This window comes from Triticum urartu, chromosome 2, assembly GCF_003073215.2.
Source record: "Triticum urartu cultivar G1812 chromosome 2, Tu2.1, whole genome shotgun sequence".
Lineage (NCBI taxonomy): Eukaryota > Viridiplantae > Streptophyta > Magnoliopsida > Poales > Poaceae > Triticum > Triticum urartu.
The window spans coordinates 368,591,282-368,602,973 of NC_053023.1; the positions used below are offsets into that span (position 1 = coordinate 368,591,282).

The window sequence follows — 11,692 nt, forward strand, 5'->3', positions numbered from 1 at the left end:
GATGCCCTGTGTTGCGCAAAAACGGGCCAAGGCGCCTTTGGCAAAATTTGTGCCGTTGTCGGTGATGAGGTTGTGTGGTATGCCGTACCAAATTGTGATATCGGCGATGAAAGTTACGGCAGCCGGACCGTTTAGCTTCTTGATTGGCTTTGCTTCTATACACTTGGTGAACTTGTCCACTGAGACAAGTGAGTTAAGCCACCTCGTGCTGTCTTGAATGGTCCCACCATGTCTAGGCCCCAAACTGCGAAAGGCCAGGCAATGGGGATGGTCTTGAGTGCAGAAGCCGGCTGGTGCGGCTTGGAGCTGAACTTCTGGCACCCTTTGCATTTTTGGACCAACTCCTTGGCCTCTTCTAGGGCAGTCGGCCAGAAGAAACCGTGTCGAAAGGTTTTGGCGACGAGTGCTCTTGAAGCCGCATGGTGGCCGCACTCGCCTTGATGGATGTCTTTGAGAATTGCTTGGCCTTGCTCTGGCTCTACGCAGCGCTGGTAGACACCAGTGATGCTGCGCCTGACCAGCTCTTTGTTGACTATGGTGTAGGCTGCCGCCTGGCGTTGTACTTGCCGAGCTGAGGTCTCGTCAGTCGGCAGCTCTTTGCTCACCAGGAATTTGAGGATGGGTTGGGCCCATGAGGGTGCTGCTATTTCTTCGACTGCCAGAATTGCGACTTGGACGAGGGCGGTTGGGTTGGGAGGCGGCGGGTTGGAGCCAACAACCGCTTGCTGGGTTGATGAAGTCCCCAGGCCGGCTGGCGCGGCCCTTGGGTCGAGTTCTGGAGTCTTCAAGTCCGCCGCCGCAGTCCCCGGGCCGGGCTCGACTGTGGCGGCTTTGGAGCTATCTGCCAAAATCCCCGTACCGACTGCCGGGGCTCTGGAGTCGGATCTGACGTCTTCAGGAGGAGCCGACACAAAAATGGAGTCTGATTCTGGTGAAGGCTTGACAAACGGCTTGAGGAGGCGTTGAAGGGCGACGGCGGATGGTATTGCTTGGCGGGTAGAGCCGATTCGTGCCAAGGCGTCTGCTTGGTCGTTGTCGTTTTTTGGCACATGGAGGAACTCGCACCCTTCAAAATACCCGCTGAGTTGCTGCATGAGAAAACAGTAACTCGCCATCTTTGCATCTTTCGCGTCCCAGTCGCCAGATGACTGCTGGACCACTAAGTCCGAGTCGCCATAACACAAGATCCGGCGGATGCCAAGCTCTTTGGCAAGCCGGAGCCCGTGAATGAGCGCCTCGTACTCGGCGACGTTGTTGGAGGCGGCAAAATGGATTTGCAGTGCGTATTTGAGCTTGTCGCCCTTAGGAGAGGTGAGGACGACGCCGGCTTCTAAGCCGGTGCGCATCTTGGAGCCATCGAAATGCATCCGCCAATGGGTGGAGTCAGGCGCTAGAGGTAGGTATCGGGTCTCGGCCCAGTCGACGAGGAAGTCGTCCAGTGCTTGTGACTTGATAGCGGTGCGGGGCTGGTAGTGAATGGTGTAGGGAGCCAGCTCTATGGCCCACTTGACCACTCGGCCAGAGACATCTTGGCTACCAATGATCTCGGCAAGCGGGGCCATGCAGACCACCGTGATTGGATGCTCTTGAAAGTAAGGCTTCAATTTCTTGGCAGTAAAATGTACGCCATAACACATCTTCTGGCAGTAGGGGTAGTTCTGCTTGGAGATCGACAGCACTTCGCTCAGGTAATATATCGGTCTCTGGATAGGTATTGCCTTGCCTTCCTCCTTGCGTTCCACTACAATGACCGTGCTGACCACCCGGCTGGTGGCGGCGATGTATAGAAGCATAGGTTCCTTGGGAGTCGGAGCCGCCAAGACGGGTGGAGTAGTCAGCATCTTCTTCAACTGGAGAAAAGCTTCGTCTGCCTTATGATTCCACTCGAAAAAGTGGTCTTCTTCATGAGTTGGTATAAGGGGAGGGCTTTCTCGCCCAGCCGACTGATGAATCAGCTGATGGACGCTAAGCAGCCGGTGAACTTTTGCACATCCAGCAGTCGGCTGGGTACCTCTATTCTCTCAATGGCCTTGATCTTTACTGGGTTGCATTCTATGTCGCGTTCAGAGACCAGGAATCCAAGGAGCTGGCCGACTGGTACTCCGAAGACACACTTCTCGAGATTGAGCTTGATCTGGAATCGGCGCAGGTTCTCAAAGGTCTCCTTGAGGTCTTCCAGCAGTGTTCCACGCTTTTCCGTCTTCACCACCACGTCGTCCACGTAGACGTGGGTGTTTCTGCCGAGCTGCTTGCGGAGGCACTTCTGAATGCAACGCTGAAAGGTGGCGCCGGCGTTCCTTAAGCCGAACGTCATGATGAGGTAGCAGAAGGCTCCAAACGGCGTGATGAAGGCGGTCTTCAGTCTGTCAGCCAGGTTCAGCTTGATCTGGTGATATCCTGAGTATGCATCCAAAAAACTCAACAGCTCGCATCCGGCTGTGGAGTCTATCACCTGATCGATTCTTGGTAGAGCAAATGGGTCCTTTGGGCAGGCCTTGTTGAGGCTCGTGTAATCAATACACATTCGCCACTGCTTGTTCTTCTTCAATACCAGGACCGGATTTGCTAGCCATTCTGGAAAGAATACTTCCATAATGAAGCCGGCTGCTAGGAGTCGGGCTATCTCTTCTCCGACAACTCTTCTCTTCTCTTCTGATAGGCGGCACAGGGGCTGCCTGACCGGCTTTGCATCAGATCGGACATGTAACTTGTGCTCGGCGAATTCCGTCGGTACACATGGCATGTCTTTGGAGGACCATGCGAAGATGTCCCGATTCTAACGGAGGAAATCGACGAGCTCGCCTTCCTATTTGCTGTCGAGGTTTGCACCTACGACGGCGTACCTCTCTGGGTGCTCCGGATCCAAGGGTATCTTCTTTGTCTCTTTGCTCGGCTTGAACGAACCCTCAGCCCCCGACTCCTTTGGGTTGGGCGATACCTCAGGCTGCTTGCCGGCCATCGCCACAACTCGCTCAAGGAGCCGCTTCTCGGTCGCGATTACCAGGGACTCGGCCAGCCGACTGCTTTCAGCCGCACAAGCAGACGACTTCCGGTAGTCGCCGGCTACAGTCAGAATTCCCCTGGAACTGGACATCTTCATCTTGAGGTAGGCGTAGTGGTGGACCGCCATGAACTTGGCCAAGGCGGGTCGGCCGAGCAGCGCATGGTATGGGCTCTCGAGGTCCACCACCTCAAACCAAACAGACTCTCGGCAGAAGTGATCTTTGTCTCCAAAGAGGACGTCCATCAGGATCTTGCCGATTGGTGAGCAGGAAAGCCCAGGAACAATGCCGTGGAACACAGTCCGGCTGTTCTGAATCTGTCTTTGCTTGATTCCTAACTTCTCCATGGTGTCCTTGTATAGGATATTGATGCTGCTGCCTCCGTCTATCAGAACCCGCGAGAAACGCGCGGCTCGTCTATCCATAGCAAAGGTGGCGTCCAAGACCAAAGCATAGGAGCCCGAACTTGGCATAACCTCTGGGTGGTCAGCCCTGCTCCAGCTGATGGGCTTCTCAGACCAGTGCATGAACTCAGGCGTCTCTGATGCTACCGCATTCACCTCTTGTCGCTGCAGCCGCCTGCTGCGTCGATCATCAGCCATACTGGTAAACACCACGTAGGCTCCGTGTTCTTCAGGGTACTCGTCTTGTACTACGCCGACTGGCCTGGCAACCGGCTGCTGGGGCGGAGGCGGAGGCGGCTACCCAGCAGGCGGGGGAGGCAGGAGGTCGTCTCCCTTGGCGATCCTGGTGAGCCAGTGGCACTTCCGGGTGGTGTGATTCGATGGCTTCACGCCGCTATGGAACTTGCAAGGTCCATCCAAGGTCTGCTCGTAGGAGAAGGCCGGCAACCAGTTTGGCTTGCCCCCTTTCTGTCGCTTGGGCGGAGGCTTCCCATCCGGCTGCTGGGCTTCAACGGTCGTGACCTGCCGGCTGCTGGAAGCCGGCTGCGGGGCCTTGCTCTTGTGGTCGCCCTGCTGTTGTCGCCGATTGGCGTCTCCCGCCGGAGTTCTTGGAGCTTGAGGGGCCACTTTGCCAGTCGTGCTGATTTGAATCTCCGCCTTCATGGAGGAGTCAGCCATGGCGTACTTGTCCGCTATGATCAGCAGCTCGTCGAGGGTTTCTGGCTCGTCGCAGAGGAGCTTGTGGTTGAGGAGGATGCCTTCTCTGCACCCGGCTGTGAAGTACTCGATGGCCTGCACCTCGTGCACGCCCTCGCAGGAGTTCCGAAGCTCGGCCCAACGCGTGAGGTAATCGCGAGTCGACTCGTCGGGGCCTTGCACGCACAAGGAGAGCTGACGAGGCTTGGGAGGACGCTTGTACGTGCTGGTGAAGTTGCGGACGAACGCTTCGGTGAAGTCGACCCAGCTGTTGATGCTGCGGGGTTTCAGGTTGTTCAGCCATGTCCGGGCCGTGCCCTGGAGCATGAGCGGAACGTACTTTACGGCGACACGCTTGTTGCCGTTTGCTATACTGACAGCCGTGGAGTAGTCGACTAGCCAGTCTTCCGGCTTCACGGATCCGGTATACTTGGGCGTGTCTCTTGGGAGCGTGAACCCTCTGGGGAAGGGCTCGTCCCGAATGCGGGGCCCGAAACAAGGCGGACCCAGCTCGTCTTCTTCTTCTAGCGCTAGGGATCGGTGAAGTCGGTCGATCCGGTGGCGGGCGTCATTCTCTCCAACTCCCTCTCGGCGGCCAAGGCGGTCGCCGAGAGTCAGATGGTCAACAGGCGGCAGGGAGACTCGCCTCTCCTTGCGAGGAGGGGGAGGCGGACAGTCGTCCCGTCGTTCCACTGCTCTTGGGCGGCCGTCTCGGTCGCGCTCTATGGTAATGCGAGTCTGACCGTGGCTGACAGCTGGATCCTTGTCTCTTCTTCCTCGGGCGCCGCCAGTCGGCGTCCGAGACGTCGCGCCTTGATCTCGGCGAAGGTCATCGTTTTGCCGCTGCGGCGCCTCCGTGCGGCAGCCGGCCTCGTTCTGTGCGGCAGCCGCGTCGAGGAGCCGCTGGACTCGCTCCATCATGAGGCGGCGTTCTTCGCCCTCGAAATTGTCCAGCTCGTCCACCGCTGCCTGGGCGGCTCGGATGTTCTCCGCTGGTGTAGCGTACACAGAGCGGCTTGCCCCAAACAGATCGGCGATGGCTATGCCGCACTGCTGGACCGCGCCAAGGCGGCTGGGCCCCGCCGTGGCCGGCGAGCCGCCAACGGCGCGATCCATCTCCCGCTGGTAGGCTTCTGACAAGCGTCTCATGCTGGCCAGCTTCTTCGCGCCTTCAACGAGCTGAAGGCGGCGCGCCTCCAACGTCTCTGCGTCAGCGTCTTCCAGAATGGGCGCAGTTAGGTCTTGTAGCGCCGCGCCGAGTGAGTCGTGCGCTCCTCCGCCGGGGAACTCGTCATGACCGATGACGAGCACCTCGATGACGGTGCTTCCGTCGCTCTCCGCGCGAGGGAGAGGTTCGTCGTAAACCACCACATTGCTGGGGAACGCGTCGAGCGACGCGGTGTCGGAGTCGACCAGCATCGGGTCGGTGGAGCCTACAGACTCCAAGTCTACGGCAGGCTCGCCGGATACGTGGAGTTGATCGAGGAGGCCCGCGAGGAGGCTCTCAGAGCCGCCCGTGCCTGCGTTGGATGCAGGTTCGTCGGAGAGGCGAACCTCGCCGACAAGTTCGGCCAGGCAGCTAGCCGCGCAGGCGATCTCAACGCCGCGCAGTGCGTCGGCGCAAACCCCGTCTGGCGTGCTTGGCTGGCTGCGCTCGCCAGGGAGGAAAAGGGTTCCCGTTCAGATCAGGTCTCCGGATGGCGGTGCACCATGCCCCACGGTGGGCGCCAAATGTCGGGGGTTAGGTGCGACATATGCCAAAGGATGGCTTATCATGGTGGGGGCGAGTAGAACGTCGCCGGTGCCTGGAAACGGGATGAGGCGAAAACATGCACGCCGACGAATCTTACCCAGCTTCGGGGCTCTCCGGGGAGATAATACCCCTACTGATGCTCTGCGGAGTCTCCGCATGATCACTATGGCAAAGTGTCTACACGGTTGCTCCTTGAGCTGTTTCTGGAGGCAGGAGAGGGCAAGGCTAGCTCTCTCCCTTCTATATGATCTGGTCTAGAGCTAATGGGTTCCGACCCTTTGCATGGGTGCCCTGGGGGGTTTATATAGGCCTACCCCCTGGGGGTACAATGGTAATCCGGCTAGACGCGGGCCCAACCATCAGCGCCTATGGCCTCCGTCTTCCCCGCCGTCCGCTGGGGCCCGCCGACTGGTGGGCCCCGCCGACTGGCCTGGTACGGAACCGACAGGCCGCGTCCGCCGCGGGCGGGTCTTGCCAGCGGCTGATTACTGTAGCCGTGCTCCTGGTGACGCGGGCTTGATCATGGGGTCGTGGCAACAGTCCCGCCGTCTGGCGGGCGATCACTATTGCCACTCTCCATCACATCTTGATTAATGGCGTGTGGCCCTCGGGGGAGGGCTCGGCCGACTCCCCGGGGCCGACTAGTGGGCCTCTTGCCGTCTCCTGGGGTCTCACTGACTGGTGGGACCCGTTGCCTTTGGGCCGTACAAACAAGCCGTCGTGGGTACATGATTCGATCCTGTGGTGCTGATGTCAGGGCCGGTATGGCAACAGTGCCACGCCGCACGGAGATCCTCTGGGGTATGGCGTGCTGTGGCCATGTCTGTCCTTGGTAAGGGGCGGGAGTGAGCTTCACTGTAGCCACTCCCCTGCCCCATCTCTCTCGATGAGGTCATGGGGTTTGTTGGAGTCGCAGGCCGACTCCCCAAAGCCGGCTTCTCTGGAAGTCGCCAGTCAGGAGTCGGCTTATCCCTGCAGTCGTCCCTGGGACTCGGCCGTGAGTGGTCAGTCGGCCGTCTTGCCGTCGGCTCCTTAGAGGGCGGCTCGTCGTCTTGGGGTCTTGAGGGGCGCAGCCTGCCCCGATGCTTTGAAAGGTTCTGGGCCTTGGGTTGGCCTACCCGTGGCCCATTACTCCGACACATGAGAAACACAAAATATCAACGGATTTGATGGACGCAGCGGGAAACAAAGAAAACTAGAAAGCACATACTAGACTATATGCAATGGCAGCAGAAGAGCACACAACAACGAAACACGACGCATGTGCGAGACAGGACCAATATAGGAAACATCGTCAAGAGCCAGCGGGCGGCGAGGGCGATGCATACCCAGCGAGAACAGCGGCCGGTGGCAGCTAGCAAAGGCTAGCAGAAGCTCCTGGTGAACGAAAGCAGAGCACAACCAGCCAAGAAGAGGAACCGGCGGATGCAGCGGGGCAAAATCTGGCGGCCGGCGGCGGAGATCGGATCCAGAGGTAGCCGGCTCAATCCTGTGTTCGATCCAGAGGCTGGCTGGCGGCGAGATTCGTCGAAGATCGGCAACTAGCGGCTTGATCCTACGTTCGATCCAGAAGCAGACGGCTCGATCAGGAGTGGCGGGCAGCACACCATGGGGGCGGATGGGACGAGGGAAGGAGCCAGCCTAGGTGTGGAGGTAGCAGCAGCAGCAGCCGTGAGAAATCCGGCGGCTACGGAAGAGAGAAAAGAAAACAACGGGACCAAAAAGTTTGGTGGCGACGCGATAGTGGATCAATAGCACGAGTTGCGCGTGCTAAAAAAACGTAAGCTCTAATACTATGTTATGGAAGCAACTTATCTCTATTGCATAGCCCATGGGGTACAAGGAAAGGAAACATAGTCTAATAAGGACTTCTAGACCTATACTGATACTTCCTAACAGGGAGATGCGAGGAAGAATGCAAGGTAGTGTTATCTTTTACAGCAGGCATAATTGGTTCATATGCGAGCCTTACTTATGCGCTCTCATTCCTTATCTCTAATAGACGCAAGTTGCAGCGTGTCTCTATAGAATGCTTAGCGCTTGAAGCCACTGAAACCACATACATACCCATTCCTTGAGAATGATGCATATGTAGTGCAGATCTGATATAAGTCTTGCAAGTACAGTTGAGTACTCACCTTGCTTAATTATTCTTTTTTCCATGGATTGTTGCAATCCAGACGGTAGCATTTCAGGAAGCACGTGTGTTGATGGACAATGTCAGGTGGTTATCCCACAGACAATGATCTTGGCAGGGATATGGACGCCCTTTGCTTTTCTTTAAAGCCTTCTTAAAGCATTTGTATTATTTACATGTCTAAGGTATATTTGCTTCCGTTGTATGAGTTGTATATTTGCTTCCGTTGTATGAGTTGTATTTTGGTCTAAAGGGCCTTGTTGTATTCATTCGTTAAATTTGACCCTCCGGAGTTGTTGTGTTTATCTATGTTGTTGTTGCAGATTCTTTCGTGACTTGTGTTGTGATACCGACCGTTCCACCCAGATGGCATGCACGTTCCACATGTACATCGTGTGAAGGTGGCGCCTTAGGATCGATATTATGTAGAGGCTAGCCGAGGTTGCTACATCTGCATATTGCCGGTCCGGGGTGATACATGGCCTACCCTCAAGCTTGAAATCCCCTTGATTAATAGCCCTATGTGAAGCTCCTATGCTGATCTGATTTAGCATCAAAATTAGGGCCTAATTGATCTAGCAATCAATCTTGGCCCCTCTTTAATTTTGTTCCGCTCGTGTATCCTTGCACTCCACCACCCAGAACTCATATATGACAAATTATACTTCTGTGAGACTGCACCACATTATGCATCAGATATATTATCTAGAACAAAGCATGACTTTTGGCAGTCAGACTATGGCTCGTAAATTAGGACAGAAGGAATAAGGAATGTGCTCGTCCTGGAGGAAATAACAACAACATGGGGGCACAACAATAGCTTCAAGCATAATTCACATAGCAAAGACTGGGAGGTAATAACTTACCATCCTGCTCTGACTGGGATGATGATTCATTGTTCTTGGGAAAAAGTTGATCAGCGGAACGATTTGTTTGCATGAACTCAGTAACTGTTATGGGGGCCTGAAACTGAGTATCAACACCATGACCAGCAGCTCCCATCTCTGAACCACCAGGCCTAGCAACAAATCTCGGTGTGAGCTTAAACGCCAAAGAACAACGCCCAAACATACATTCCTGCAAATTTCCAACCTCTGTCTTGTGCACAGCTGGATTTACATAGCCAGAGGTTTCCTGATAAAGTGCAAGGCCAGGATATACAACAATATCATGTGGACCAAGGTCCCCATCAACAAGAATCCAGCGCCCATGCAAGTCCTTGATATATAAGCCTGACCTATCAGACTTAACTAGTGTAAGCAAAGCCTTGTCGATCTGTTGCTCCTGCTCAGAAAACACGAGCAATTGACTGTCATCAGGAGAAGCAATACCATGCTGCTGTGCTTCTTCAAATGATGGCCTCGAATGGCAACATGCTGAAAGAACAGAGGACGACACTTCCTGGCTTCTCAATGGCATGTTGCCGAGTATCTCAGTAAACACACAACTACGGAGATTCAGTGAGAAGCTAACCGCATCCAAGATATCTCGGCAAACTTTCCCAAGCATTGAAAATATGTCGGGCAGCCCAGACGGAGACAATTCCATTGCGCCACCATGCTCTCTGACACTAACACCAGGCCTATAATCATACATTTCCAGCCACATTTGAGGATCTGCGTAGTAACAAGATGTCTTCCACTCGCGGGCGTCATCCGAATGGACAACATCGCCCACCGAATCATACACTCACTGGTGGAAGAAGAGGCGAGCCGAGTCCAGACCAGACCTTAAGAGGGCAGCATCGGCCGGAGGCAGCTGGATGATGGCTGCCGAGTACTGAGCCAGCGACTGCATCAGTGTCGATACGCATATCTTGTAGCTGTCGGAAGCGAGGCCCTCGACGGCCGCGAGATCACCGAGGCGCACGCGGCCGAGAGACGGGAGTATGTCCCCTCCCGCGTCATCCATTGATGGAGATGGTTCTTGAATCTTGATTTCCAGGGGAAGTCTCAGCGCGGGCATGGAGGTTCAACTGAATCCCCCTAAAAGATTCTTGGAATATAAACTGCGGCGACTCTTGTGGGGTCAACTGAAATCGATCTTGCGCGCTGAAGAACACTGGCGTAATCTGTGGAGAGCTCGGTTAGATTTGGATTTGATTGCTGCAAGCAACATAAAAACAGAACTGATACCCGAGAATGAAGAATGTCATTACAGCAATCCATCGGATCAAAGATAGGGTTCCTCACCAACATCACCAGTAAAAGAAGAAACATATCAAAGTCGGGATCATTCGCTTCTTCACTCCACGCCTGCGAGAAGGCTCGGGTGCAGAAGAGGGTCTGGCATGTTGTCTCGTCTCTCGTCTCCCGTCGCCGGCGGAGAGATTGCCGGGTGACGAGGCGCACGAAATTGTGAGGAAGGACTGAGACTGAGAAGTGAATAATAACCAGCTAATTTACGTATTTTGATGGCTCAACACTAATTATATCTCCATCTAAAAAACACTTACACTTACCATATTTTATATTTTGATAAGATTTAATTTTAATTTGAGTATGGGTAGAGAATACAAGGAAAGTTTTGGTTTAATCAAGGTTTTGATAAGATTTGATTTGAATATTTGTAGGGGAAGGAAAGGAAAATTTCAATTTAGTTATGATTTTGATAAGATTTTTTTAATTTAATTGAGTTAATGCAGGACGTGATTTTGGGAACATAGCAATTTGGTTAGATTATTCTAAATTACTCTATTTATGTTGGTTTAACTTTAGAGAAAAGTATGTTTTGATCTCTTATATTCACCAAAAGTATACATTTGGTCCCTCGAAAAATTTCGGAAGACATTTCGTCCCTCGTGTCTCAAAATCGGACACAATTAGTCCAAAACCAGAAACGGAGTGGTATTGGGTTGACGTCTCCCGGTTTTGCCTTGAACATCCCATGTTGACTGCCACCTGTTGCTGGCCTCTCTCGAACCTCAGCTCCTAGTCTCCCACTTCGAAGCCAAAGAGAAAAAAAACTCATCGCCTCGTCGACTCCCGTACCCACATCGCCGCTGACACCCACCACTTCGTCTCATACCCCTCTCCTCACAGACCAGGCGGCTGCCAAATCCGCCCCACACCCCCACTACACCTACGACGACCCTTTCTCCTCCCACGACCACCTATGACATTGCCACCTACATCGGCTGATTCCTCCGGCCGCCGATGACGCGCGTCACGCTCCCTCCGCTGCTTCCTTCCCCAAGCTAGATCCGCTGCTCCTGGCCTCTAGTGCGACCATGGCTGGGATTTTGGGCATGACTTCGATGACCTCGGGTGCTCCTCGCCGTCGCCTACTCTGCCCCATCTCGCGGCTGCAGCAGTGGTCTTGGCAAGCAGATGAGGCGGGTGACGACGCGGCTGTGCGCATCGAAGACAACTCCGGCCACCACGACTATGGTGTGGGACAGGGCATGGCGAGGCGAAGCTCGCCACCGGATCTGAACGTGTGGCTAGGTGGGGGTGGCGCGTCGCTCTGGATCTCGTCAGAATCTGGCACGCCCCGTGTGAGAGAGTCCTGGACTAAGGTGTCCTTGGGTTGCTGTCTATCTCTTATGGGCTGGATGGGTGGGCCGCTCTGCAACTACTAGATGGCCGAGCTATAAGGCGACTTCGTGTCCGGACAAGAAACCTTCGAAGCCTTGGTGTGTCCTCCAAGTCAAGATAGGAGAATCGACATGTTTATCACTTTATTGTAACCGACCATATGT

General features: G+C 54.7%; 1 protein-coding gene across 1 annotated transcript in view; it reads right to left on the reverse strand.

The window, feature by feature from the left end:
* The window catches only part of LOC125537337, a 43,155-nt gene extending 32,782 nt beyond the window's left edge, over positions 1 to 10,373 (reverse strand). Inside the window, 2 exon segments of the mRNA XM_048700645.1 lie at positions 8,859 to 10,097; positions 10,185 to 10,373. Of these exon segments, the coding sequence (XP_048556602.1) occupies positions 8,859 to 9,957 (1,099 nt within the window). The 5' untranslated portion in view covers positions 9,958 to 10,097; positions 10,185 to 10,373.
* Positions 10,374 to 11,692: the final 1,319 nt, after the last annotated feature.